This window comes from Tursiops truncatus, chromosome 9, assembly GCF_011762595.2.
Source record: "Tursiops truncatus isolate mTurTru1 chromosome 9, mTurTru1.mat.Y, whole genome shotgun sequence".
Taxonomy (NCBI): domain Eukaryota; kingdom Metazoa; phylum Chordata; class Mammalia; order Artiodactyla; family Delphinidae; genus Tursiops; species Tursiops truncatus.
Window position 1 is genome coordinate 92037501 of NC_047042.1, and position 25179 is coordinate 92062679.

At 45.2% G+C, this 25179-nt stretch overlaps 1 protein-coding gene across 9 annotated transcripts in view; it reads right to left on the minus strand.

The window, feature by feature from the left end:
• DENND2A (DENN domain containing 2A) overlaps positions 1-25179 on the minus strand; it is a 108774-nt gene that overhangs the window by 28425 nt on the left and 55170 nt on the right. For all 9 annotated transcript variants that reach the window (XM_073809993.1, XM_073809996.1, XM_033863362.2 and 6 more), the window contains 8 exons: positions 19074-19274; positions 12776-12869; positions 12259-12309; positions 10674-10861; positions 6101-6210; positions 5109-5178; positions 3949-4026; positions 187-327 (listed from right to left, as the gene is read on the minus strand). In XM_073809993.1, coding sequence (XP_073666094.1) covers positions 187-327; positions 3949-4026; positions 5109-5178; positions 6101-6210; positions 10674-10861; positions 12259-12309; positions 12776-12869; positions 19074-19274 — 933 coding nt within the window. The remainder of the gene's footprint in view (positions 1-186; positions 328-3948; positions 4027-5108; positions 5179-6100; positions 6211-10673; positions 10862-12258; positions 12310-12775; positions 12870-19073; positions 19275-25179) is intronic.

A 25179-nucleotide genomic window follows, 5' to 3' on the forward strand; every position in this document is an offset into this window, starting at 1 on the left:
CTGGATGGACTGGACTTAGGGTGGAATTTATGATACTCTTAGAAATGGGTGATCTGGGCCAGCCTGAGGAGCAAGAGGACATCACTGAATATGACAGCCCACTGGAAGCCAGCCCCTGGGATCACTGGAACTTGGCCACAGTCTGGGCTACTCCCCCCAGGACAGGAAAGGACTCTGATGGCTTACCTCAGTTCCTGATCCTGGCAAGAAGTTCTTGACAACAATGGTTTTGCCCAGGGCTGGGAAAGGGGCTTCCATGACGCTCCTCATGAGAGGCTGGACCAGGGCGGGAGAGATGCCTCGTCGTTTTTCCACCTCATCCAAGATCTGCCAGGGGCAGAAAAGCAGCTCAGCTATCCTGAAGTCAGGTCATCAAGGTGTAGCTCTGTTCCAGATGAAGTGGGCCTGCCACAGAGGCTGAGGAATTGTGGGGAAGCCCGTTGTCCTCATCAGGCCAAACAAAGTGTCTTTCACCTTGTGTGTTAGGGCCCCAATTCTCTCCTCTATGCAGCCCCTCTTTTTCCACGTGACTCTGTAATTTCTCCCACTAAAGGGGTGAAGTATAGTTTCTTGCCCCCTTGACTTTGAAAACTGTCCTGTTTGTCACACGGGTATGGCCATGTGACTTACTGGATTGATATATGCATTCTCAATGGGAAGAACAGCACCCCCCAAAGAGGTAAAAATTGGTTTGGGGGTTGGTGGTGAAAAACTTAGATATTGTGAGGGTTTATAGCCTTCTAAGGTGCCACAGTACATAAACAGATATGCGATATATCTATGGAATTAAAACTTCTTTGGGGGGGCACTTCCCTGGTGGCACAGTGGTTAAGAATCCACCTGCCAATGCAGGGGACACGGGTTTGAGCCCTGCTCCAGGAAGATCCCACATGTCGTGGAGCAACTAAGCCCGTGCGCCACAGCTACTGAGCCTGTGCTCTAGAGCTCACAAGCCACGACTACTGAGCCCATGTGCCACAACTACTGAAGCCCGTGCGCCTAGAGCCCGTACTCCGTAACAAGAGAAGCCACCTCAATGAGAAGCCCACGCACTGCAAAGAAGAGTAGCCCCCGTTCGCCACAACTAGAGAAAGCCCGCGCACAGCAACAAAGACCCAATGCAGCCAAATAAATAAATAAAATAAATTAAAAAAAAAGTTTCCCTGGGGGGTAGCCATTTGGGCAACACAAACCAAAACCAATGAGATACCACTTCATACCCATTAAGATGGCTGAAATAAAACACAGGTAACAGGTATTGGTGAGGAAGTGCAGAAATTGGGACCCTCATACACTACTGGTGGGAATGTAAACTAGTGAAGTTTTTCTTTTGAAAACATTCTGGCAGCTCCTCAGAAAGTTAAACATAGAGTTACTATATGACCCAGCAATTCCACTCCTAGGAATTTAACAAAGAGAAATGAGAACATGTTCACATGAACACCTGTACATGAATGTTCATAGAGCATTATTCATAGCAGTCAGAAAATGGAAATAACCTAAATGTCCATCAACTGATGAATGATAAACAAAATGTGATATTCATATAGTGGAATATCATTCAGCCATAAGAAGGAATAAAATACTGATACGTGCTACAACATGGGTGAACCTCGAAAACACTGTGCTGAGTGAAATAAGCCAGACACAAAGGGACAAATAGTGTATAATTCCACTTACATGAGAGCCTAGAGTCGAACTCATAAAAGAGACAGAAAGTAGAGTAGAGTGGTGGTTGCCAGGGGCTGGGGGAGGAGGGAACAGAGAGTTAGTGTTTAATGGGTACTGAGTTCTAGTTTGAGGAGATGAAAAAGTCCTGGAGATGGATGGCGGTGACGGCTGCACAACAATGTGAATAAACGTAATGCCAACCAGCTGTGCACTTAACAATGGCTAAAACGGTAAATTTTATGTTATGTATATTTTAGCACAATAAAAAGACAAAAAATTAAAAGTAATTCCATGGGGAGGGGAGGCAATTGAGAAAAAAATATCTAAAAAGGCTGCTTAGGGGATCAATAATGAGAAAAAGGTTGCGGAGGACTGTGCCAGCAGAATGAGGCAGAAGTGACAGTGGGCCAGTTCTAAGCCCAGGCCTTAGGAGGCCTGCCTCATGTGTTTCTGCTCGCCCTCTCATGCCCCTGCCACAGCTGCGAGAAGAGCACGCATGGGACAGCTTACTGTCTAAGGGAGGTGACAGATGTGTGAGCCAGACCCGCACCCAGACTTGCAGCCTTAAGCACAGCCCAGCCAGCCTAGATCAGCCAACCCCCAGCCTACTAGCAGCACATGAGTGAGCCCATGGAGACCGGCAGAGCCGAACCCCAGCTGCCTGCCCCTCTGTGAGAGTAAATGATGGCTGCTTTACACCACGGTGGTTTGTTACATAGCATTATTGTAGCAATACTTCTGCCTTTCTTCAGAGATTCTGAGAGCTGTTCTTATCCATGATTCCTCTTTCTGTACTAAAGGACAATTTGCCATTTTAGTTATCCTTGTCCCTCACCTAGAAATAGCTTGAGATTTTGGAATCATTTAGCCAAAGCTCTGTCTATGGTTCTATGCTGAATATTTGCTGTGTGATCTTTGGCAAGTCTTCATACTACAGTCTTAAAACATATGCTGTCACAAAACTGACATGAAAAGGCAGGACTGTGCATCACACGAGTATGTGAGGATGTTTACTTGCTCTGCACCCCCTGCCCATGATATAGCAATGCAGCTTATGTGAACCCCAAAGCTGCCCCTGGGTGCTGGGCTACCTCACATCAGCTGTTTGCTCCTAGATTCATAAGCATTCTTGCAACAACAAGGGCTATGACCTACAGCCTTATTTCCATGTTTAAACAAGCCCATGTTGAAGACTGGCATGAGCAGCAATGCATATCTGTGCTGCAGCTTGTAAATGACTGACTTTAATGTACAATGATTACCACTTCACGTGGAGTGGAGGTAAGACCATGACTCAGATTACACTGATAACGTTAACTACCTCAGACTTGCATACAAGTTCTACCTTGGCAAGAGGTCACGCTACATCAGTATAATTCAGGCTTCCTCTGAGTTCAGGAGGAGGGTGGGCAGGAGGGAGGGAGACTTTTGTTTCGGAATGCTTTTAGGGAGTGTTGCTTACATCCGTGGAGAGCAGATGTAGGACTTCAATTCTCTAAAAGAAAGCTCAGACTGAAATACGTGCTCAAGAAGGATTTTAAAAAAATTTATGGAGGGACTTCCCTGGCGGTCCAGTGGTTAAGACTCCAGGCTTCCACTGCAAGGGGCATGGGAACGATCCCTGGTTGGGGAACTAAGATCTGCATGCTGTGTGGTGTGGCCAAAAAAAAAAATTTATGGATTATATATTCAGGTCTGGTTAACACAGGAAAAAACGTTGAATTATACCTAACTTTTGAGATTGGCATCATATAGCATAGTAATTATCTCCTACACACCATTCTGGAATACTGGGGTGGGTAAGCCAATTCACCACGGCAATCCCTATGTCTTGGTATACTGGCTCATTTTCCAAAAAGGACCAAATTATACTAAGATTTTGATAGAGCAGTCTTGCGATAGCAAATCTTGCACACACACAACAGATATACACACACGACACATATACACAACACACAACGTGACAAAAGATAATGCTTAAGGAAATTAAAACGTATGGAATATTCTGGGGAGATCCTCTGCCCCTCCCATCCTCAACTGCAATGACTTTGACCTTCTCCCCTCCCCCACTTTCTGGGCCACAACCTTCATCAGCTCATTTCCTGTCCTAAAGTTTAGAGAATAGATGAGGCTCAAGGAAGGGAGAAGGAAGAAGTGGGAAGGAAAACAGGTGGGGGAATAAGAGGATAAAAGTCACACGAGTTAGGGTGTCTCCTGTGTCCTCCTGGGCCCTGCCCTGCATTCCCTCCCTCCCTTCTCTGAGGCCCAAGTCCTCACCTTCGAAAAGAGGCTGAAGCATCCCAGGCGGCTCACGATGCAGTAAACTTCAGGGAGACGCTTTCCTTTGCCACCAGGCTTTTTGGAGTGAAACACAAGGAAATCATGAGTGTTACCAATCTCAGGGGAGGAAAGACCCCAAATGTTTTTAACATGCTGCCTATTGTTTCCATACACCATAGCTTTTGAAAATCAGTGAGGTAAGCAGTTACCAATACCCCGTCTTATAGGTGAAAGCACTTCTAGTTACGTAGACATATTTTTTAATTCTCCCAAAGGGACCAAATCAAGAGTGTTGTGCACACAGCAGGTGCTCAATATGGCCTATAGCACCATAAAATAAGGAATCTTGTTTACCCGTATCACTGTAATTCCTCTCAAGGAAATTATTTATTCTTTATCATTATTATAATAAGTCCGAATGAGAAATCATTTCTGAAAATCCTTTTTGGAAACTGACTTTTAATTTTCAAAACAATCTCAACACTTAAACTCTAAAGTAATTATATCAACAAAATCTATTATCCCACTTAACTTTTTTGATTATTATCCACACTTTTTATTCACTAATTACTAAACAGCCACTATGTGCCATGCGTTATTCTTGACTATATTAGCCTATTTATAAAAAGACTAAAATATACTCTCAGTGGAAAATGATTTGCCACTACAGAAGATCGTCCCCAAAATGGGCCTCAAAAAGACTAGTTCTTAAATGTTTTGGCAAAATCATTTCATTGAAATAAGTTTCTGACTTTTATAGGTTCATGTTCTGAAGGAGGCACTTAAATTATTTGCGTCATAAACAACAAAGCCATCCTTCTTCTGCCCTAACAACTATTATGAATGTTCTCTGTAGGCTCTCAAAGTCTGTTTAGCACACTTTATTAGAAAGGACATTTGGTTTGAGGAGAGAAAGTCATTTATTTGGCAGGGAAAACAATGGAGAGAGTATTTTCTTTCCAAAGGAGACAGACAATGTTCCCGTCTACCAGTAAGACTCACGTGGACCCCCAAATATTCCTTCCTGTTTTTAACTGCCCCGGTGAACTTGCTACACCTCCTGTCCCTTCTCGTGTGGCACGTGGTGAGTGAGACCTCAGGAAGCCAGCGCCGGCTCTGCACAGAGCTCTTGCTGACCGAGAGCAGGACGTACTGACCAGCAGTCTTCGGCAGTAACCGAACCTCCTGCTCCCATCTTCTCCAGTTAAGACAAACGAGAATGTTTCACTGTGGTTGGGAAAACGAAAGCGCGTTACAAAGCAAAACAAAACCAAAGTCACATCGCGTTGAGCAACCAGGGGACATTCTGGGGGAGGCTGTCAAAAGGGCTGCTCGCTGTCTGGCTTGTCCACCTCTGGGCTGGGGCTCCGGTCACCTACAGCTTTGGAGTCTGTGTCAGGGACAGGGAGATCTAAAGTGTCGCTGCGTCCTGAGACGAAGTGAGGAATTTTCTTTTCACCCTGAGCCCTCATATAATCCTATCACCTGGGCCATCCCATTGCATGCACACAGCAGTCATTATCTGAGCCCGGGAGTGAGGTGGCATCTGCTGATCTAGGGATGTGCCTCAGCGAGGGAGCAGTGGAAGAGTAGGACACTTCTGTGCCCCTCTCGGAACCGCCCCTTGCGCGGCTCTCCGAGGCCTGGACCGTCCCTAAAGACTGCTGGGCCAACTTCAAGGAACTCAGTATCCCTCAAACACTCAGGATTTGGAGCCTCCTGAGTTTGGTCAGTTACTGAAACATCTGATAAAAAAATATTGGTATCCAACAACATGGGTTAAAGCAGAAATGTAAACTTATCACAATCCGAGTAACAGCTGGATGGGCTACTGAAGAAATATTTCCAGAGCACTGGACAAGTATTAGTGATGGGCAATGCTTTCCTAGGCTATGAATTACCTTATCGCCCATCACGTCAGCTTATGAAACACACTCCCAGGTGGAGCGGGAGATCTGGGAATCTGCACACTTAGCAAGGTGATTCTTGTCTTCAGGCAAGTTTTAAAAACACCTGTGGAGGAAATGGCTACACTCGGGCCCACCAGGATCACTTAGCAGTAGGACCGACTTATGGGGTCTACCATCTATGACCCCCTCTAGTTCTTGCTTTAGTCTTTGCAGGAGGGGAGGGGGATGCCAGCACATACCTGGTAAACTGCTGGACAGGAGTCCAGTCCTTGGCGTCAGGGAAACAGAATTGGGGGATAGCCTTCAGCTGGTCCTCAGCTTCTCTCATGAACTTGAAAGACCTTTCCAACTGCAGGGAGAAGGGCGAGAGAAGATTGGAGAATAAACCCCAGCACCGGAGAGTGAGGCAGATGCTTGGCAAAAGCACATCTCCCACCTTCCTGAAGTCATGACTGCCACCTTAATCTCCACTTTGAGGAGGGTTTGCAGCTCAGTCTGCTTGGGGTTTTTGTCCCCAGGGCAGTTCCAACTATAATCTTATGGGGGAAATGAGGAGAAAATAAGTGTGCTTTAGAGAAATGTTCTCTATGCAGAACATTCTGGAATGTAAGTATTTTAATCAATAAGGAAACGCTGTCACAGCAATCCCTTCCAAACCGGAGACTCATGAATCTGCAAAGCAGAACCTCAAATCTAGTCTTCTGACCTCTGGGCCCAGGCAAATGCGTCCCTCCTTGATCTAGGCAAAGACGTTTTACAACACTTTTTAGTGACTACATCCAGCTAAATTACATTATATGGTGAAATTTAACTCATTTCAGGAAGTCTTTGAATGTCAGAACTAAAGGAAAACTAGACATCATCCAGCCTGACCTTCTTATTTTAGAGATAAGAAAATAAGCCCCGGGAAGTTAAGTGATTTGTCCATGATCACACAGCTAGACTCTAGTAGAGAATCAAAATGATCTTAATCTCTAGCCTGTCTGTCTTTCTCTCTCTCTCTGATTTATCTGACATATCACAGACTGGATGAACATCATCTCATTTCAAAATGGAATGAATCACTAAAGTCTGATTTAGAGATGATATTTAAAGCCATGAGTCTGCTTGTTCTGTGTCTGAACAGGTTACCTGTGCTAAAAAAAAGCATCCCATCCTGTTGGACAGCAATGCACATGCAGTTAACCATACTGTACTGTGCACATGGAGATGTTGGGATGGTGAATTTTATGTTATGTGTGTTTTTTTTGTCTCAATTGAAAAACAAAGGCACTCTAGGTATAAGTTTGGGATACAAAAAGGAATAGTTTATAATTAGCACAGTTAGCTTATAAATTGGTACTTCTAATGTGTTGGGAAGAATTGTTGGCTTTTGCTGTGTTGTTGATGATAGGTTTACACTTGTTAAATTTCCTTTATAAACAGTTAAAGAAAAATAAATTATGCTAAAATTATCTTCAGTCATTTGAAATATCAGATATTTGAAGTGAGTGGAGTATGAATTTCTAAAGTTACGAAATTGTAATGTCTAACCTAAATTCTTACTATAATATTTTCCATAATTTCTTATTTTGTTTCTCATAGTTTGCCATTGGCCTCCACCTTAAACCAGGCTGGCAGAGAGTTTCTGACATCTGCAGGCCAACAGTACCTTTGACTCCTTCACAGAGGATCTACAAGCCTTCCCAAGGCCATGAAACGTCAGAGAAAAGAGGTTTCTGGAGAGCATCCAAAAGAACAGAGCACCGGGCTGATGGCTTTCAATTTGAAAACCCACTTCTAGTATGATTCCCCTTAGGCTAGATCAAATTTAAGTAAAGCTGCTACTACTATTAATGGTGGAGACAACTATCAATGAGTGAAACACAGTCACCATATGTAGACTGAAAGCCAGTCATTAATTGTCCTTTAGTTTTTCTTCTTCAGAATAAATAGTCACTCTTTCTTTTCTGTATAATTGTTCTCTCTTCTATCCATGACTCAGAGGCTTCCAAATGGTCCTGGAACAGTCTTTGAGTTGATAATTGACTAGCTCAGACTGTTGCCAAAGCAATAATTTTTGATTACCCTTGGACAGTCTTGCAGAGAAGCAAATACCAGCTGGGTGTAGTTGTTGGAAGGGGTCATTAATCATCACAGAGTGAAGGACCCCAAACTATAAATAATACAAAAGGAAGGAACAATGACATTTCTCCACAGTGGAAACAGCATTAGAGAACTGAAGCATAGGCCTTGTAGAGAAATGAGTTCTAGCGCTTTTCAACGTGGCCCAGTCACCATTTGGATGAACCCACCCTCAGACCACATGCACGATACCCAAAAATATGTGTCTATACACATGTGCTTACACACACTGTCATCAATGTATGAGTTATCCACCCGTATGTGCACACACATGCTCTGACATGCACAGGAGCACATTTATAGGAAGTGGCCTGCAGAGATCTCTCTTACAAATACAACCAAGCACAGATGGCTGGAAAACAGCCTGACCTCCATGAGTTGTCATAAAGATAACTGCAAGATATCAAGCATTTTAAGGGAATACAGCAGGCATGATCTCTAGTGTGCAAATATGGAGTGTAAACCTTGATTAAAGTGGCTATAGGGGTGGAGGATAAAACTCATGAAAAAGAGTTAAAAGTGAGGAGGCAGAAGGAGAAAAGGGGCCTTCTGACAGAGGGAGCAAGTGAAGGGAAGGAGATATAAAGTAGCCTGGCATGCAAAAATGCATATAAAGGATGATCAGCGTAACATTAAAAATACATATCTAAAGAAATACTGGCAGCAAGACACATTTCCAACAGAAAGAGAGTGGTTAAATAGATTAGGGTAGGGGATTCCCTGGTGGCACAGTGGTTAAGAATCCGCCTGCCAATGCAGGGAACACGGGTTCGAGCCCTGGTCCAGGAAGATCCCACATGCCACGGAGCAACTAAGCCTGTGTGCCACAACTACTGAACCTGCGCTCTAGAGCCCGTGAGCCACAACTACTGAACCCGCGCGCCTAGAGCCTGTGCTCCGCAACGAGAAGCCACTGCAACGAGAAGCCCGCGCACCGCAATGAAGAGTAGCCCCCGGTCGCCACAACTAGAGAAAGCCCGCGCGCAGCAACGAAGACCCAATGCAACCAAAAATAAATAAATAAATAAATTTATTTAAAAAAAAAAGATTAGGGTATACCCACATAACGCAGCATTATGTAATTTCAAAAATGATGTTTTAGAATTTGTATTAAATATGTTTATAAACAATGACAGGTTTATAAAACGACACGGAAATTACACAATGTATGATCTCAGTTTTGTAAGAAAATTATACTATGAGAAAAGACTGGAAGAAAACACAATAAAATGCTAACAGTGATGATCTCTGTGGGATTAGAGATGGCTTTTTTCTTTATACATTTCTGGATTAGTCCCCTTTCAACAGTGACTATGCAACTTTCCACTCTTTAAAAAACGTTTTAATGTGATGTCTAAGAGTCTGGAGATTCCATGTTGGAAACTCAAGCACTCAATAGTTAGGTTGATTCATTAATTCATTCACAAATTAACGCTTTTATTCCTGGAACACTGGTTAAGTATTGCTATATGTATAACATTGTGCTATGCCCCAAAGGAAGTACATAAAATAATAGGACAGTCCTTCGTGTGTTGGTGCAAGTGTGGTTCTCAACTAAATATGGGCACACCCGTAGCACTGGGGTTTTCAGAGCATCATCCCTGGAGCTCAGACAGAGGAAGTGGAATAAGTGCCGGTGTGGAGGGCTGGTGCCTGTGGTTTCTTTCAGTTATACATATTTCCATCCTAAACTCCAAGCAGAGGGCTCGATTGCTGTGCTGGAACCCAGTGCGCAGGACGGAAGGCAGGCTGGCCTGAGAAAGGAGAGGGACAGCTGGAACCTAGGTCTTGGTAGATGCTGGGATTATGCTTGGGTGGTGGCAGCAAAGGGAGGCCCTGATGGGACTAGGACATGAGCGCCCTCCCGTTCCTGTGTCTGCGCACCTGCATTGTATGAACTGTACAGAGACTGTCACATTGTACCTCGCGAGTCTTTGTAGGCTTATCTCATGCCCTCCTATCAGAGTGTAAGCTCCTTGAGGACAGGAAACACATTTTGCTCATCTTTGTAATGCCCTGGGGCCAAGCAGAAAACAGCTTGAAAGTAAAAGGGTCTCAGTAAATTCTGGCTGAACTCAATTAGAATGTGGTGGAAGCTCTTTATTACTGATGTCAAAGGCTAAGAATAATTTACATATTCTAGGCCATGTCATTTTCGGCTTTATTGAGCGCCGTTTCATTTTAGGAGCCATAATTTAATATATGGTAAAGCCACATCCACATAGCCATGACCCATGTGAGAACAGAACAGGATTCTCGTGCATACACACATACAGAGGCACACAGGGCACGCAGGGGTGTGTAGCATGGACACAAACATGACACTCCTTAGGGAGAGTTGTGCGGCTGATGGAAAGAAGCTTCTAGGACAGGTTGGGAAGAGACCTGGCTGGATAAGGAGATGGGGAGGATGAAGAGGATAGTACAGTCAGCACAGTGACCACAGGAAGGGGCTAAGTATTTCTGTCCCTGCTTTGAGCATTGACTCTCACACCTCCTCGGAACTCGCAAATTCTCCAGCAGCGGTTTTTTTCACTTGATATACCTTAATTAGGACCCATTTTTGAAATTCTAAGCACTGAATGTTCCTTGGGCTCCTGTACCTCCCTGAAACCGTGAGTACCAATAAGATTTTGTCAAGAATGCTGCAGTCCCTGGCAGGCTGCAGACGCCTGGCCCACCCTGTACCTTCAGAGGGAACTGCTGGGTGAGTTCGGGCACATAGGCAGCGCCGGCCTGCTTCTTGTGCAAAGACACGACCACAAAGTACTCGAAGAGCTGCCTCTCCTGGTACTCGACGAGCTCCCGGTCCAGTGATGGGTATCTTGGAGCCTGCTTCAGGCGTGACTTCACATTGACCAGGCGCTGGCTGTGGGCTAGAGAGGGAGTAGAGGAGGGGGAGGGAGGGGGGGGGAGAGAGAGAGAGAGAGAGAGAGAGAGAGAGAGAGAGGGAGGGAGGGAGGGGGAGGGAGGGGGAGGGAGGGAGGGAGGGAGGGAGGGAGGGAGAGGGAGGGAGGGAGAGGGAGGGAGGGAGGGAGAGGGAGGGAGGGAGGGAGGGAGAGAGAGAGAGGGAGGGAGAGAGAGAGAGAGAGAGAGGGGGAGAGAGAGAGAGGGAGGGAGGGAGGGCAGGAGGGAGGGAGGGAGGGGGAGAGAGAGAGAGAGAGAGAGAGGGAGGGAGGGAGGGAGGGAGGGAGGGAGGGAGGGAGAGAACGCCTGAAAATGACTCACCCCCAATGTGGAATTGCACAGAGCTGCAACACGTTGTGTAATTCCTAGCTCAAAGAACTTTTTCTAATCCTAAAAGAGTGTTCCCACATTTAACAAATTAGTACAAAGCTCCTTATTTGGGATTCTTGCCAGAGTTTTAGTTGGAGCAACACCCGCCGGGCCACCAGGCTAATCGGGGTGCAGGAGCCTGGAATGTGGGATCTGCTGTCTGGACTTAGGGCAGCGGCTTGAGTGACCCTTGGGTTCCTCTGTCAGATGGGGTGGGGACTCCTCCCTTCACTCACTTCCTTCATCTTTCAGTTTGGGGGATGTGACAAAATCCAGACCCTAGCGCTTTTGGAGCTGGGAGCTTTGAAAACATTCCATGGGGCTCAACTGGCAGAGACCTGACTAACTCAGGAACCCCATCTGCCTTCTCTCCTGCCACCATTCTGTGCAATGGAAGTGACTGGCTTCATTCCAGAGGTGGGAGCAGGTGGGTGCTGGAGGCAAATGAGGCAGGGCCACTGAGCAGATGGGTCCCCATCACCTCACTGAGCAGCCCTGGACTATGGCTTTCTTTGGCTTCCCCGCTAGGGTCTGAAAAGCTGTGGAAAACTCACTAAAGCCTAGATTGAGATCACGAAATTTAGATCCACAGGGACCAATAATTTCAGTGACTTCATTTGACAGATGAGGAACTAGAGGCCCTGGATCTCAAGTGATTTCTTCCAGATCACAGAGCCAGGAGTAGGGCAAGAGCCCCAGGTCTCTGGAGTCCAGGCCAGCACACTGTACCTTACACAGGTGTGAGAAACACCTATGACATAACGGAAAGGCACAGGAACGGGGTGTCACTGCAGTGGTAGCCACCGTGGATCTCTAGAACTGAGCTGTAGGCTCAGGGACCGAACAGGCCCACTCTGGCCAGGCTCAGACTTTCACGACTTGCCCAACAAGCTCGTGCAAGGCCACTGTGTCCCGTCCCTCACACTGAACAGGAAGGGCTACCTTCGCAGCTTCCCAGTCACCTGCACGCGCCCTGCACAGCAACTGCTCTTCTCACCTTTCAGCTTCTCCTCGGTGTCACTGTCAGACTCACTGTTCTCATCTGTCACTAGACAAAAAAACATAACAACAAAAGGAAGAAAGTTGCAAGTGTGGGTTTTTCTAATGCAGGAAACTTTTTATATGTGGTAGCACAAATCCAAGACTTCTAGTTCAGAGGGGCTGTTTTCTTTTTGTCTATTTAAATGTAATGAACAAACTATGTCTTTGTCCAACTACATGTGTTTCCAAATTAATTTGGCTTTAGTTCAGATGGTACCTATATAAATACAGCAAAAGATACTGGCCCCTTTAATGTATATTAAGCAAAGAAGGTTGCTCCCATGGTGAGGTCAGAGAATGCAGCCCTAGGCTGACCTGATGGATACACAGGGAGACAGGATGGTGGGGTACATTTCCAAAGCCCCCAACTTGTTCTCCTCCTTGCTGAGTCAACCCCAAACAACAGGAAGCCACTTGTAGGAAGATTCTGTTTTCAGATTCTTGGGGGAGAAGGGATGGTGGCAGGGCCCTACCTTTTCCTGAGTTGCTCTCCGTGGACTGGGACAGCCTCTTCACCCGTTTCTTTCCTCTCCGGGCCTCATAAATGGCATTGATTCGCAACACCAGCTGCCAGACACGGGGAGAAGAAAAGCCAGTGTGAGCAGTCTCCTCCCTGTGGCAGCTGGGATTCCTTCGCTGCCCATTCTCTTTTAGGAGGGTGGTGGGCCAGGGAAAGGGGGTGGGGGGAGACATTTCCCACTGGCCCGCCGGCGTCTTTCGGTCATTCCTCTGGGCCAGATAGAAGCATGACTGTCAAGAACACTGAAGGCCGCTGCCAGCCTCACTGATGTATGGGCGGGTGTCGTCTGAATATGCTAACGCAGCCAGCTGAGACACAGAGGGAGACGATTTCATTGGCTAAATGGTGTGATGGCTCCCCCCCCCCAGCCCCCCCACCCCCCGGCCCTGATAGTGAAACGTAACTGTGGTTTGGGAAGGAGCTTTTGCCCCCAAAACAAAACAAGGAAAGAAAGAGACAGAAAAAAAAATGTTCCCAGGCAGGGCCCCTTTCATAGGCACCATGCCAAAGAGTGTCTGAGCAGCAGGAAGGGACCAGGGACTGCGGTGGCTCTTGAGTCCGAGCTCAGGACTGCAGGGAGGAGTGCCATGTACAGGGCACACCGTCCTTCCTGCAGAGGACACACTGGCCGCAGACTTGCTGAGGCCTTTCATGACCTCTCTGGCGCTCAGAAGCCGAGCTGCTCAGCAGACACCTTAGTAAGCAGCACATCCTCCAGACTGACTATAGCAGAACTGTCCGGTGATTGAGGCTCTGGGTCACTTCCCCTCAGGCTTTACGGCACCACCTGCAACTTTCAAGAGAAGAAGCTTCCTGGACTTCCCTGGTGGCACATTGGTTAAGAATCCGCCTGCCAATGCAGGGGACACGGGTTCGAGCCCTGGTCTGGGAAGATCCCACATGCCGTGGAACAACTAAGCCCGTGTACCACAACTGCTGAGCCTGTGCTCTAGAGCCCACGAGCCACAACTACTGAGTCCACGAGCCACAGCTACTGAAGCCCGTGAGCCTAGAGCCCATACTCCACAACAAGAGAAGCCACCACAATGAGAAGCCCGCGCACCGCAATGAAGGGGAGCCCCCGCTCACTGCAACTAGAGAAAGCCTGCGCGCAGCAATGAAGACCCAAGGCAGCCAAAAATAAATGAAAAAAAAAAAAGAGTGTAAGCTTCCTGGGTTCCATCTGGTTGGGAGAAAGGGAAGTCTACCCATGCATAATTGACACAAACCAGTGACTTTAAAGGGGAGCTGTCTGTAAGCTGCTGCCTTGAAAGGTTGAAAATTCTTTCATACATTGGGAAGAACAGGAGGGGGTGTGCTATGGTAAACTGGGTGATGCGTACCCGTCAGGGACAGTTGCCAATACCCACCTCTGCCCCCTACTCCTCGATCCCCTCCCTAAAGTAGTTCACCAGCTCCTCTCTACAAGCACTGGCCCACCAGAGAGGAGGGTGGCTTATTCTCAAGGCCTCCTTGTGGCCAGCCTGGGTTCCGTCCCCCCAGTTCTGTGGACTCTCACTGACACTGCCCTGCCGTAGCCTCGGCCATCTGTGCCCTCTGGCTCCTGACGGGAAGCCCAGCCCTGGCCTTGCCAGCTCTCAGTGTGAACTCCTCTTCCCTAACCGTGAACCTGACCCAACTGAGGCCTCTGCCTTCATCCCCAAATCCCTGCCATGTGGCAGCTCTTTATATTTGCTCTCACGAACCAGCCACCTCCTTGACAGCTCACACCCCTGAATTGGCCTTCTTTTCTTTTCCCGCATGTTCTAACTAGTGGGATGTAACACTAACCCCATTTCCCATGCAAGAAGACAACGTATCAACAGTATTATTCACAAGGACCAAGAAGTGAAAACAACCCAAATGTCAACTGATGGATGAATGGATAAACACAATGTAGCATGTACATACAAGGGAGTATTATTCAGCTTTAAAAAGGAAGGAGATTCTGACACATGCTTCAACGTGAATGAACCTTGAGGATTTCATGCTAAGTGAAATAAGTCACAAAAGGACAAATATTGTATGACACCACTTATACGAGGTACCCAGAGTAGTCAAATTCATAGAGACAGAAAGTAGCATGGTGGTGGCCAGGGGCTGGGGGGAGGGGGGGAATGGGGAGTAAGTGTTTAATAGGTGCAGCGTTTCAGTTTGGGGAGATGAAAAAGTTCTGGAGACAGATGATGGTGACGGTTGCAGAACAATGTGAATGTACTTAATGCCGCGGAACTATACATTAAAAAATGGTTAAAACGGTAAGTTTTATGTTATGTATATTTTATCACGATTTTAAAAATACAGGTAGGGCTTTCCTGGTGGCGCAGTGGTTGAGAGTCCACCTGCCGATGCAGGAGACACGGGTTCGTGCCCCGGTCCAGGAAGGTCCCACATGCCGCGGAGCGGCTGGGCCCGTGAGCCATGGCCGCTGAGCCTGCGCGTCCGGAGCCTGTGCTCCGCAACGGGAGAGGCCACAACAGTGAGAAGCCCGCGTACCGCAAAAAAAAAAATACAGGTAAATAAACAAATGAGTTGCTAGGTCAAATTGTTTTTGGAGAGAAGGAAATTTTTAAACCTTTTCAAAATCTCCCCCCAAAGTATCCAAAAATTAACTAGAAAGAAGACATTTACAATATAGTTAATATCCTTCCATTTGTTTAAATAAAATGAACACTAGACTGTAAGCTCCATGCAGGCAGGAATTTTTGTCACTTTTATTTACTGCTGTCACAGTACCTGTATGGGATGGAGCAGGGCCTGGCACACAGTACGTACTCAATAAATATTTGTTAATTATTAATTTGTTGAATGAATACTGAGCATCTCCTATGTGCAAGGGATTTTGCTAGGAGCTGTGAGGGATAAAAGGACATATGGGACATGGCACACATTCTCAGGGAGTTTACAAGCTAACAGGAAGGACGAAGGTGCATTCGTAACTATAAGACAATTCATGAGTGCTATGTAAGTAGTATAAATAATATGACAGAGAAGGTTTTTCTCATTTTAAATCAGGTCATAGAGTAAGTGGAAGCCAAATATATACTTCAGTTAATAAATCTTTGTTCCTTTTTATTTAAAAAAAAATTTCCCCAGGGAGAAAAACTTAAACAGGCTTTCACATAATTGAACTTTAACAGGAGATAAGTTTTGTTGTTTTAAAAGCGTTCTGAGGGCTTCCCTGGTGGCGCAGTGGTTGAGAGTCCGCCTGCCGATGCAGGGGACGCGGGTTCGTGCGCCGGTCCGGGAAGATCCCACATGCCGCGGAGCGGCTGAGCCCGTGAGCCATGTCCGCTGAGCCTGCGCATCCGGAGCCTGTGCTCCACAACGGGAGAGGCCACAACAGTGAGAGGCCCGCGTACACCAAAAAAAAAAAAAAAAAAAAAGCGTTCTGAAAAAAAACACAAAAGTGTTCTGTACTAGAAGTATTGGCCTTTTTAGAAACTTTTTTAAAGTTGAAAACAAACATTTTTAACTATAAGCTCATTTGGAAGACAGTCTGTTTCAGACAGAGAGTCATCTGGGACCTAATTCTGCCTATGATGGCTGCCTAAGAAACAAAGGATTCCACATAAACCTGCTACAGTGCCGAGGGGGAATTCACTTCTCATTATAAAGGACAGCACGATGTTTCATGAAACCTGGGGACATCACACCACTGTGTAATTAACTGCTCCGTTTCAGCTGCCACGTTAATGAAGGTACAGGGTTGCTAGGAGAATATAGGGAAGGACTGTCTCTTTCTCTCTCCCCTCCTCCACTGGGACCTTCATTCCTCTTAGGGCTGAGGCGGAAGAGATCAAGGGAAGCATCCATACTTCCAGAAGGGACTCGTGTTACGCGTTACAGCAGAGGCAGCTGAAGGAACACCAACCAACCCATTAACTGATGAGTTGTGAGTAGACCATTAAGTCCTTCTTGCTAGATAAAAACACAAAAGCAAGGGTTTTGGATAGCAAACGCTTTAAGGTTCCAAAACCTGGAAGTCATGAATGTGCCTGAAAAAGAAACTTTGACTTCAAGTAAAGGATTCAAAGCATTTGGAAAGGACAAGCCTAGGTTAAGATTAAGTAGCAAGTGATAGAACTGAGGATTCATGAGACTTCTAATAGACTGTAATGAGTCATTTTTAAAGAAATATTTATTTGTTTATTTGGTTGTGCCGGGTCTTAGTTGCGGCAGGCGGGCTCCTTAGTTGTGTCATGCAAACTCTTAGTTGCAGCATGAATGTGTGATCTAGTTCCCTGACCAGGGAACCAACCCTGGGCCCCCTGCCTTGGGAGCACGGAGTCTCACCCACTGCGCCACCAGCGAAGTCCCTGTAATTAGTCATTTGTTTTCTTTTTAAACATTCCTTTGAAGAATTGTGTACTTCACCTTTATGACTAAAATTTTAATAAGATTTTGTTGTTGTTGTTGTTGCTGATTTTTCTCCAGATTTGATTACACCTGCCAAACCCTACTTGAGTAAGTGCTTGGGCACTACGTAAGTGGGGAAACTCACTTCAATTTCAGGCAATAAAGTAAGAGGGACAAACTGCTGCTTGCAAGTTAAATTCATATAAAGTGGCAGAAATAGTTCTACCTTTATCTCCACCTCTCTATTTTTATATAAAATATGCACACATATTCTCTTCCCCTCAATCTCAAAGAATCTTTTTTAAATATTAAAATAGTATAAAGGGGGAAGTGATGGGTAAAAGTGCAGGGGTAGAAGATAGAGGGTAAATGCTTACTAAGAGATACATAGTCAAACTCAGAGTTGTATCAAAACTCTTTTAAACTCAGCTGATTCACTTGACTGTTCCTGTTTAATTTGCTAAAATAACAGTGAGGCTGTATAGATGTTAATAGCCACTTGTAATTATTTCACTATTGCGGGTTTTTGACATTACAGATATGTGTGAGTCATGCCAGAACAAGAAGAGGAGAGTTAAGACAGTGACTGAAAGACAGCCAAAGGGAGACAGAAAGCGATTCCACCAGGGGCGAAGGAGACTGGGATCCATGTACTAGTGGGAGCTCATTCAGCCACCATCCAATGATCAATATGCAACCTGCACTGTGCCCCAGGTGGTGCGAGGCAACCAGGAGAACAGGAAGGGGAACGAGGCCTGACTCCTGCCCTCCATCAACAACACAAAGCAAGACATCTTCTCCCCTGTTCCACCTGCAACCCCGCTGCTGGGCTGCAGGTGACAGGTCTTCTCTTGCCCACCTGAGCCTAACCGCCCTCACCCTTCAGAATGCACTTTTTTTTTGGGCTGCGCTGTGCAGCTTGGGGAATCTTAGTTCCTCGAACAGGGATCGAACCCATGCCCCCTGCAGTGGAAGCGCAGAGTCTTAGCTGCTGGACCTCCAGGGAAGCCCCCAGAATGCCCTCTTGATTGCCCAGGTGACTTAATTTCACTTGAATAAGAATGTCGGGGGCAGGGGTGATATTATGGCTCAAAACACTGATTAACCAAACTGGGTCAGGAGGGACTGGCTTGTGAAAATGTCCCTGGACTTTCAGGTCAACGGGTCACTTTGAGAAATCTGATGAAACGTACAGACAACCCACCCCCTCTTCCTTTTATCCCCCCCAAGCTCATCCATACAGTTTTACATGATTTTGTGGGTTTCATGATCCCCTAAAGTCCATCCATGGACTCTGAAATGAAGAATTCCTGCTCTAAAAGTTCCTGAGGGAAGTTGGTACCAAAGTGGCCAATGAAGAATGACAAGCACTGCAGGGGTTGGACTGAGCAAAGGAAATGTAACAGCAACAGCGGCCACATGAGATGCACATCCAAGCCCTTGGGCACGTTTTGCCTTTGGGGCTGAAAAGAGCCAGAAAAGATGTATTTTTGACAAGTGCTCCCTCGGAGCGCAGGCTCCATGTGGTGCCACCTCTGCAGTGGGAGGTGACGGAGCCTGAGCCAGAGCACGAGGGATGGAGCTCTGCTTTTTGAGGCCATGAAGGAGGGAGATGCGGCCCTTTGAGGCTGGGTCCTGGAAGCACAGGTTGGTATCCTAAGAGTGATAAAGGTAGGGAGAGGGATGGCTAAGAGGAAGGCTACAGGACCACCACAATTACTCTGACAAAGGGCCAGATATCTCAGCCTGCTGGCTTCACCGTGTCTACCCGGCCTGTGGTGAAGCAGGAAGAAGGGCCCAGTGATTTGATCTCTGCCCAGACTCCTCTGCAGCCTTCCTTTGCAGGGAAGGGGGAGTGCACATCTGAACATGAAGCTTGTTGCAAGCCTTACCTTGGGTATCTTTCTCTTCTTCCTGCCGTTCTGTGGGTCTCCGAGGTTAAAGAAAGTGTCATCAGGGCTGCTGGGGGTGGAGGGAGGGCTGATTTTAGAAGGGGACCCAGTGCCATCCCGACTCAGCTTCCTAGTGTCCAGCAGTTTGAAGTTCCTCCTTTCTGAATTTTGCCGGAAAAAAGCAGGTTTGGACAAGGAATGCTGTGAGGGGAGAGGAAAAAAGAAGAGTAAATAAATACAAAGGGACTAAATGAGAGGTAACTGGTGGTGGCAGTGATGGAGACCAAGAAGATCAAGAAGGGAAGCTGGTCTATGTTCCCAAGGGTATGTTGAGTCTGCCTATGCTATTCTTAAGTGCTCAATAAACACTCATCATTCAATTATGGAAAATGAGCATGATAAAGGATGCAAGTCTAATCCAGTCTCTTTTTAGACAAGTGGGAACTCACCTGGCTCAATCCCTTACTTTACAAATGAGGCTTTCTGATACAATGTACCGGGAGTTACAAGACCTAAGCATAGCTTTGTCCCTGCCACTGGTAAGCTGAGTGCCTTCTATACAAGGAATTTCACTTCTCTGGGCCTCAGTGTCTTATTTCTAAAAATGAGCTGCTTTAAGGTCAAAAGGCAAATAAAAAACCAATTAAAAAAATTTGCGACTTATAGAACTCATTTTTCTGATACATACTACATATTAATGAGAAGACTAACAACTCAGAAGAAAAACAGGCAAAAGATGAGAATTGAAAGTTTACAGGAAAGGAAATATAACAACTTTTATATATATAAAAGATTCTTAGCTTCACTCAATCAGAAAAAAAAAACATTAAAACTCCACTGAAGAAACATTAAAAAAATTTTTATCGGAGTATAGTTGATTTATACTGTTGTGTTAGCTTCTGCTGTGCAGCAAAGTGAATCAGTTATACATATACATATATCCACTCTTTTTTAGATTATTTTCCCATATAGGTCTCATTATACAGTATTGAGTAGAGGCCCCTGTGCTATACAGTAGGTCCTTATTAGTTATCTATTTTATATATACTAGTGTGTATACGTTAATCCCAGTCTCCCAATTTATCCCTAACCCCCAACCCCCCTGGTAACCATAAGATTGTTTTCTACATCTGTGACTCTATTTCTGTTTTGTAAATAAGTTCATTTGTACCTTTTTTTTTAGATTCCACATATAAGCAATATTATATTTGTCTTTCTCTGTCTGACTTACTTCACTCAGTATGACAATCTCTAGGTCCATCCATGTTGCTGCAAATGGCATTATTTCCTTCTTCTTTATGGCTAAGTAAAATTCCATTGTATATATGTACCACATCTTTTTAAAATTAATTAATTAATTTTTGGCTGCGTTGGGTCTTCGTTGCAGTGCGCAGTCTTCTCATTGTGGTGGCTTCTCTTGTTGCAGAGCATGGGCTCTAGACGCGCAGGCTTTAGTAGTTGTGGCACGCAGGCTCAGTAGTTGTGGCGCACAGGCTTAGTTGCTCCGCAGCATGTGGGATCTTCCTGGACCAGGGCTCGAACCCGTGTCCCTGCATTGGCAGGCGGATTCTTAACCACTGAGGCACCAGGGAAGTCCCCCACATCTTTATCCATTCCTCTGTCGATGGGCATTTAAGTTGCTTCCATGTCTTGGCTATTATAAAGAGTGCTGCAGTGAACACTGGGGGTGCATGTATCTTTTTAAATTATGGTTTTCTCCGGGTATATTCCCGGGAGTAGGATAGCTGGATCATAAGACAGCTCTATTTTTAGTCTTTCAAGGAACATCTATACTGTTCTCCATAGTGGCTGTACCAATTTACATTCCCACAAACAGTGTAGGAGGGTTCCCTTTTCTCCATACCTCTCCAGCATTTACTGTTTGTAGATTTTAAAAAATTTATTTATTTATTTATGGCTGTATTGGGTCATCGTTGCTGTGCACGGGCTTTTTCTTGTTGTGGAGAGTGAGGGCTACTCTTCGTTGCAGTGCGCGGGCTTCGCGTTGCGGTGGCTTCTCTTGTTGCGGAGCACGGGCTCTAGGCGTGTGGGCTTCAGTAGTTGTGGTGCATGTGCTCAGTAGTTGTGGCTCACAAGCTCTAGGGCGCAGGCTCAGTAGTTGTGGTGTATGGGCTTAGCTGATCCGCGGCATGTGGGATCTTCCCGAACCAGGGATCGAACCCGTGTCCCCAGCATTGGCAGGCGGATTCCTAACCACTGCGCCACCAGGGAAGTGTCTGTAGTTTTTTGATGATGGACATTCTGACTGATGTGAGGTGATACCTCATTCTAGTTTTGATTTGCATTTCTCTAATAATTAGTGATGTTGAGCATCTTTTCATGTACTGAAGAAACATTTTTCACTCAAAGATTAGCAAAGATTAAAAAATTTGATAACTCACTGTATTGATGAAAATGAGGGAATAAAATCATTTTCACACTTTCATACACTGTTGGTGGGAATGGAAATTAGTACACCTCTACGGAGGGCAATCTAGCAGTGTCAACAATAGTACAAATACATATATGCTTTGACCCGGTAATTCCACCTGTAGGAATTTGTCCTACTGATATGTTCATACTTATGCAAAGTTATATTGTACAAGGAAAGTCATATTATGCAAAGTATACCGTACACTGTGCCATGGTTTGTAAACACAAAATACTGGAAACAACCTACAGGTTCATCGATGGAAGCTGGTCAAATTATGGTACATCCATAAAGTAGAATACAATGCAGGTATAAAAAAACTTAATGGACTGGTATGGAAGGTTCTCTCATTTATATATTGTTAAGCATAAAAGGTAAGGTGTAGAATAGCTGGTATAGTATGCTGGTGTGTGTGTGTTGGGGAGCTATTCTGCTGGTATAGGCATAGGACAGTTCTGGAAGGATACACAAAAAACTAACAGTGGTTGCTCTGGGGCGAGAGATAGGGGTGAGATAAAGACTTTTCATTGATACTTTTCATACTAAAACTTTGAATGATATGAATGTAATAACTACTCAGCAAAATAAGGAAAATTAATAAAGATTTTAAACAACTTTGACCACATGTTCTCTAAAGGTACTTCCAGATGCATGTTTTATGATACCATAATTATAGCTGCAACGTCTCTTTTTAAAAATTACCTAATGAATTAGATGAGATAAAGGTATCTAGCAGAGTACCTGATACACAATAGGCATTCAGTGTAAGTTTTTCTTTAAGACATTGACATTTTTTCATACTTTAATGTTCTAACTGCATTTTTATTATATTGTTTATGTTCTTTTCCTGTTTATTCTTTGGGATCCTCGTGTTTTTATTATTATTTTGGATGAGCTCCCTATATAGAACAGATATGAACTATTTGTCAGTTTTGCTGCAAGTGTGTTTTTCCCGTGTGATTTGTTTGTATTTTTATTTTGGTTATGTGGAATTTTTCACATAGTTTTTTTTTTTTTTTTTTGGCCTCACTGCTTGCAGGATCTTAGTTCTGCGACCAGCGATCAAACCCAGGCCCACAGCACTGAAAGGTTGGAGTCCTACCCACTAGACTGCCAGAGAATTCCCCACATAGCATTTCTATGTATGAAAATCTGATCATCTTTTCCTTTGTGATAAATTTACTCTCTTCTTTCTTTCCCTAGAAAAACAATACCTTCTTAAAGGTTTAATATATATTTAATTCCATTTTCTTTTGGATGTTCTTAGTTTATTTTGAATATATTTTATTCATTAGTCCATTTGTAATTTATTTTATTGTATGTTAGTCTAAACTGATTTTTTCCTTCAAGCTAACTTATCCCTATTCCATTTAATAAATAAGCCTTTCTTTCTCTATCAATTTATAAGACCACATTTATCATATCTTAAACTCTCATAGAATAGTTTTATTTTGTTCCTTTGGTTTCTCCATTCTTACTTAGTTCCAAACAGTTATGTATCAATAACTCCAGAACCTTTTTTTTTTTTTTTTTTTTTTGCGGTATGCGGGCCTCTCACTGTTGTGGCCTCTCCCATTGCGGAGCACAGGCTCCGGACGTGCAGCCTCAGCAGCCATGGCTCACGGGCCCAGCCACTCCACGGCATGTGGGATCCTCCCGGACCGGGGCACGAACCCGTGTCCCCTGCATCGGCAGGTGGACTCTCAACCACTGCACCACCAAGGAAGCCCTCCAGAACCTTCTTAAAGATTTCCAGGAATAAAGACTCCCAGCCTTCCCAGGTGGCCTCCTCCTGTGTCATCATGGGTCTATAGGGAGCAATCACAAGCCCTGAGTAGAAGAGGCTGGCCTGACTTGCTCTCTATGGGCTTCTTAATAATTAAAGCAGCACAGAAGAAGGAATAATGACAAGCCTTCTTCAAGACCAAACTCCATCTGCAATGAAATCCAAGGAAATGGCCCCAGTTCTTTCACTGCATTGGAATCTCATACCAAATTGTTGGCAAAAAGCAGGTATCTGTTTTTATTAGAGATTTAGATTGTGACAGAGTTTGTTCAAAGAAGTTTTGACCTATGAAAAGGGCTGAGAATAAAGAAAACGGAAAGGAAGGAAAACACGGCACATGACTTTCTAAAGGGTGTGAAGAGACCTGGTGGAGGCTGTGTAGGGGTTGCATCTTCCAGGGGTCATGCTGCTGGAGAGGGGGCCTGGTGTGTCCCAGAGCACCCAAAGGAAGCCACCAAATGTCCAGGGAGTTTTCATGAGGGGGTGGAATTTCATTAGCTTCTTCTTTTTTTTTTTTAATATTTATTTATTTTATTTATTTTTGGCTGCATTGGATCTTCGCTGCTACACACGAGCTTTCTCTAGTTGCGGCGAGGGGGGGCTACTCTTCGTTGTGGTGCGCGGCCTTCTCACTGCGGTGGCTTCTCTTGTTGCGGAGCACGGGCTCTAGGCGCACAGGCTTCGGTAGTTGTGGCACGTGGGTTCAGTAGTTGTGGCATATGGCCTCTAGAGCACAGGCTCAGTAGTTGTGGTGCATGGGCTTAGTTGCTCCGTGGCATGTGGGATCTTCCTGGACCAGGGCCCAAACCCGTGTCCCCTGCATTGGCAGGCGGATTCTCGACCACTGCGCCACCAGGGAAGCCCTCATTAGCTTCTTCTTTTTTTTTTTTTTTTTCTCATTAGCTTCTTAACTGATAAAAAGGCTTAGTGGGCTGTCGGGGAGAGCATTATCATGTATAACAAGCACAATCTGAGAACAGGAATAGAGTCAAGAGCAAATAAAACCAAGAGTATCTTCGGGGTTTACAGCCAGTGCAGTGAAACAGATGGAAAGATGGTCAACAATGAAGACAGAATTGCCTGTAGAAGGCCTTTGAAAGTGAGGATATGAAGCCAGCAGGAATCAGCAAGTTTTTTCTAAAAGGCCAGACAGTAAATATATTAGGCTTTGTGGCCTATACTGTCTCTGTCACAACTACTCAACGCTGCCACTGTAGTGCAAAAACAGCCATAGACAATATGTAAACAAATGAGCTTGGTTGTGTTCCAATAAAACTTTCTTTACAAAATCAGGCAACCATCAGCAGTTTGCCAAACTTGAACTATAGTATAAATGGAAAGTCACTACAGGACCCTAGGAATGATTGTGTCAGACTATGGTCCAGAGAAGATCCCAGCTTTTGATCAGAGCACCTCAGACCGACAAGCCCTGATGATAACACACCCATCCTATGGTGTCTCTATGGAGTAATCTCTATGGAGGAGCCTAGCTCTGCTGCAGCAGAGTCTCCCTAACCTTAGAAATATTTGATTTGCAATGGACTCAACCAAAGATCTGTAGTGTCCAAAAGGGAAAAGCAGACAAGAACCCTCTGTTGAAACCTCTTATTTCAGGAGACAGTATGATGGGCCCTAGCCAGGGAGCATACACTGGGAGGAGGGGGCGACAAGGAAGCTACGTGCCTTGTGCCTCGAAGAGGGAGCTGACCTGGACTCAGGCCAGAGTTCATTCACCCTTCTTGTCTGTGAATGGTGGCTAATGGCTTAACTCCTTCCACTCCTCGAATGTCCCTGTCCTACTGCCTCAGGAGACTGACCGCAGGAGACTGAAAGGGTCCTTGATATAAAATATCCCATCTCCTCTTTTACCTATCTCAACCTGACTCCTA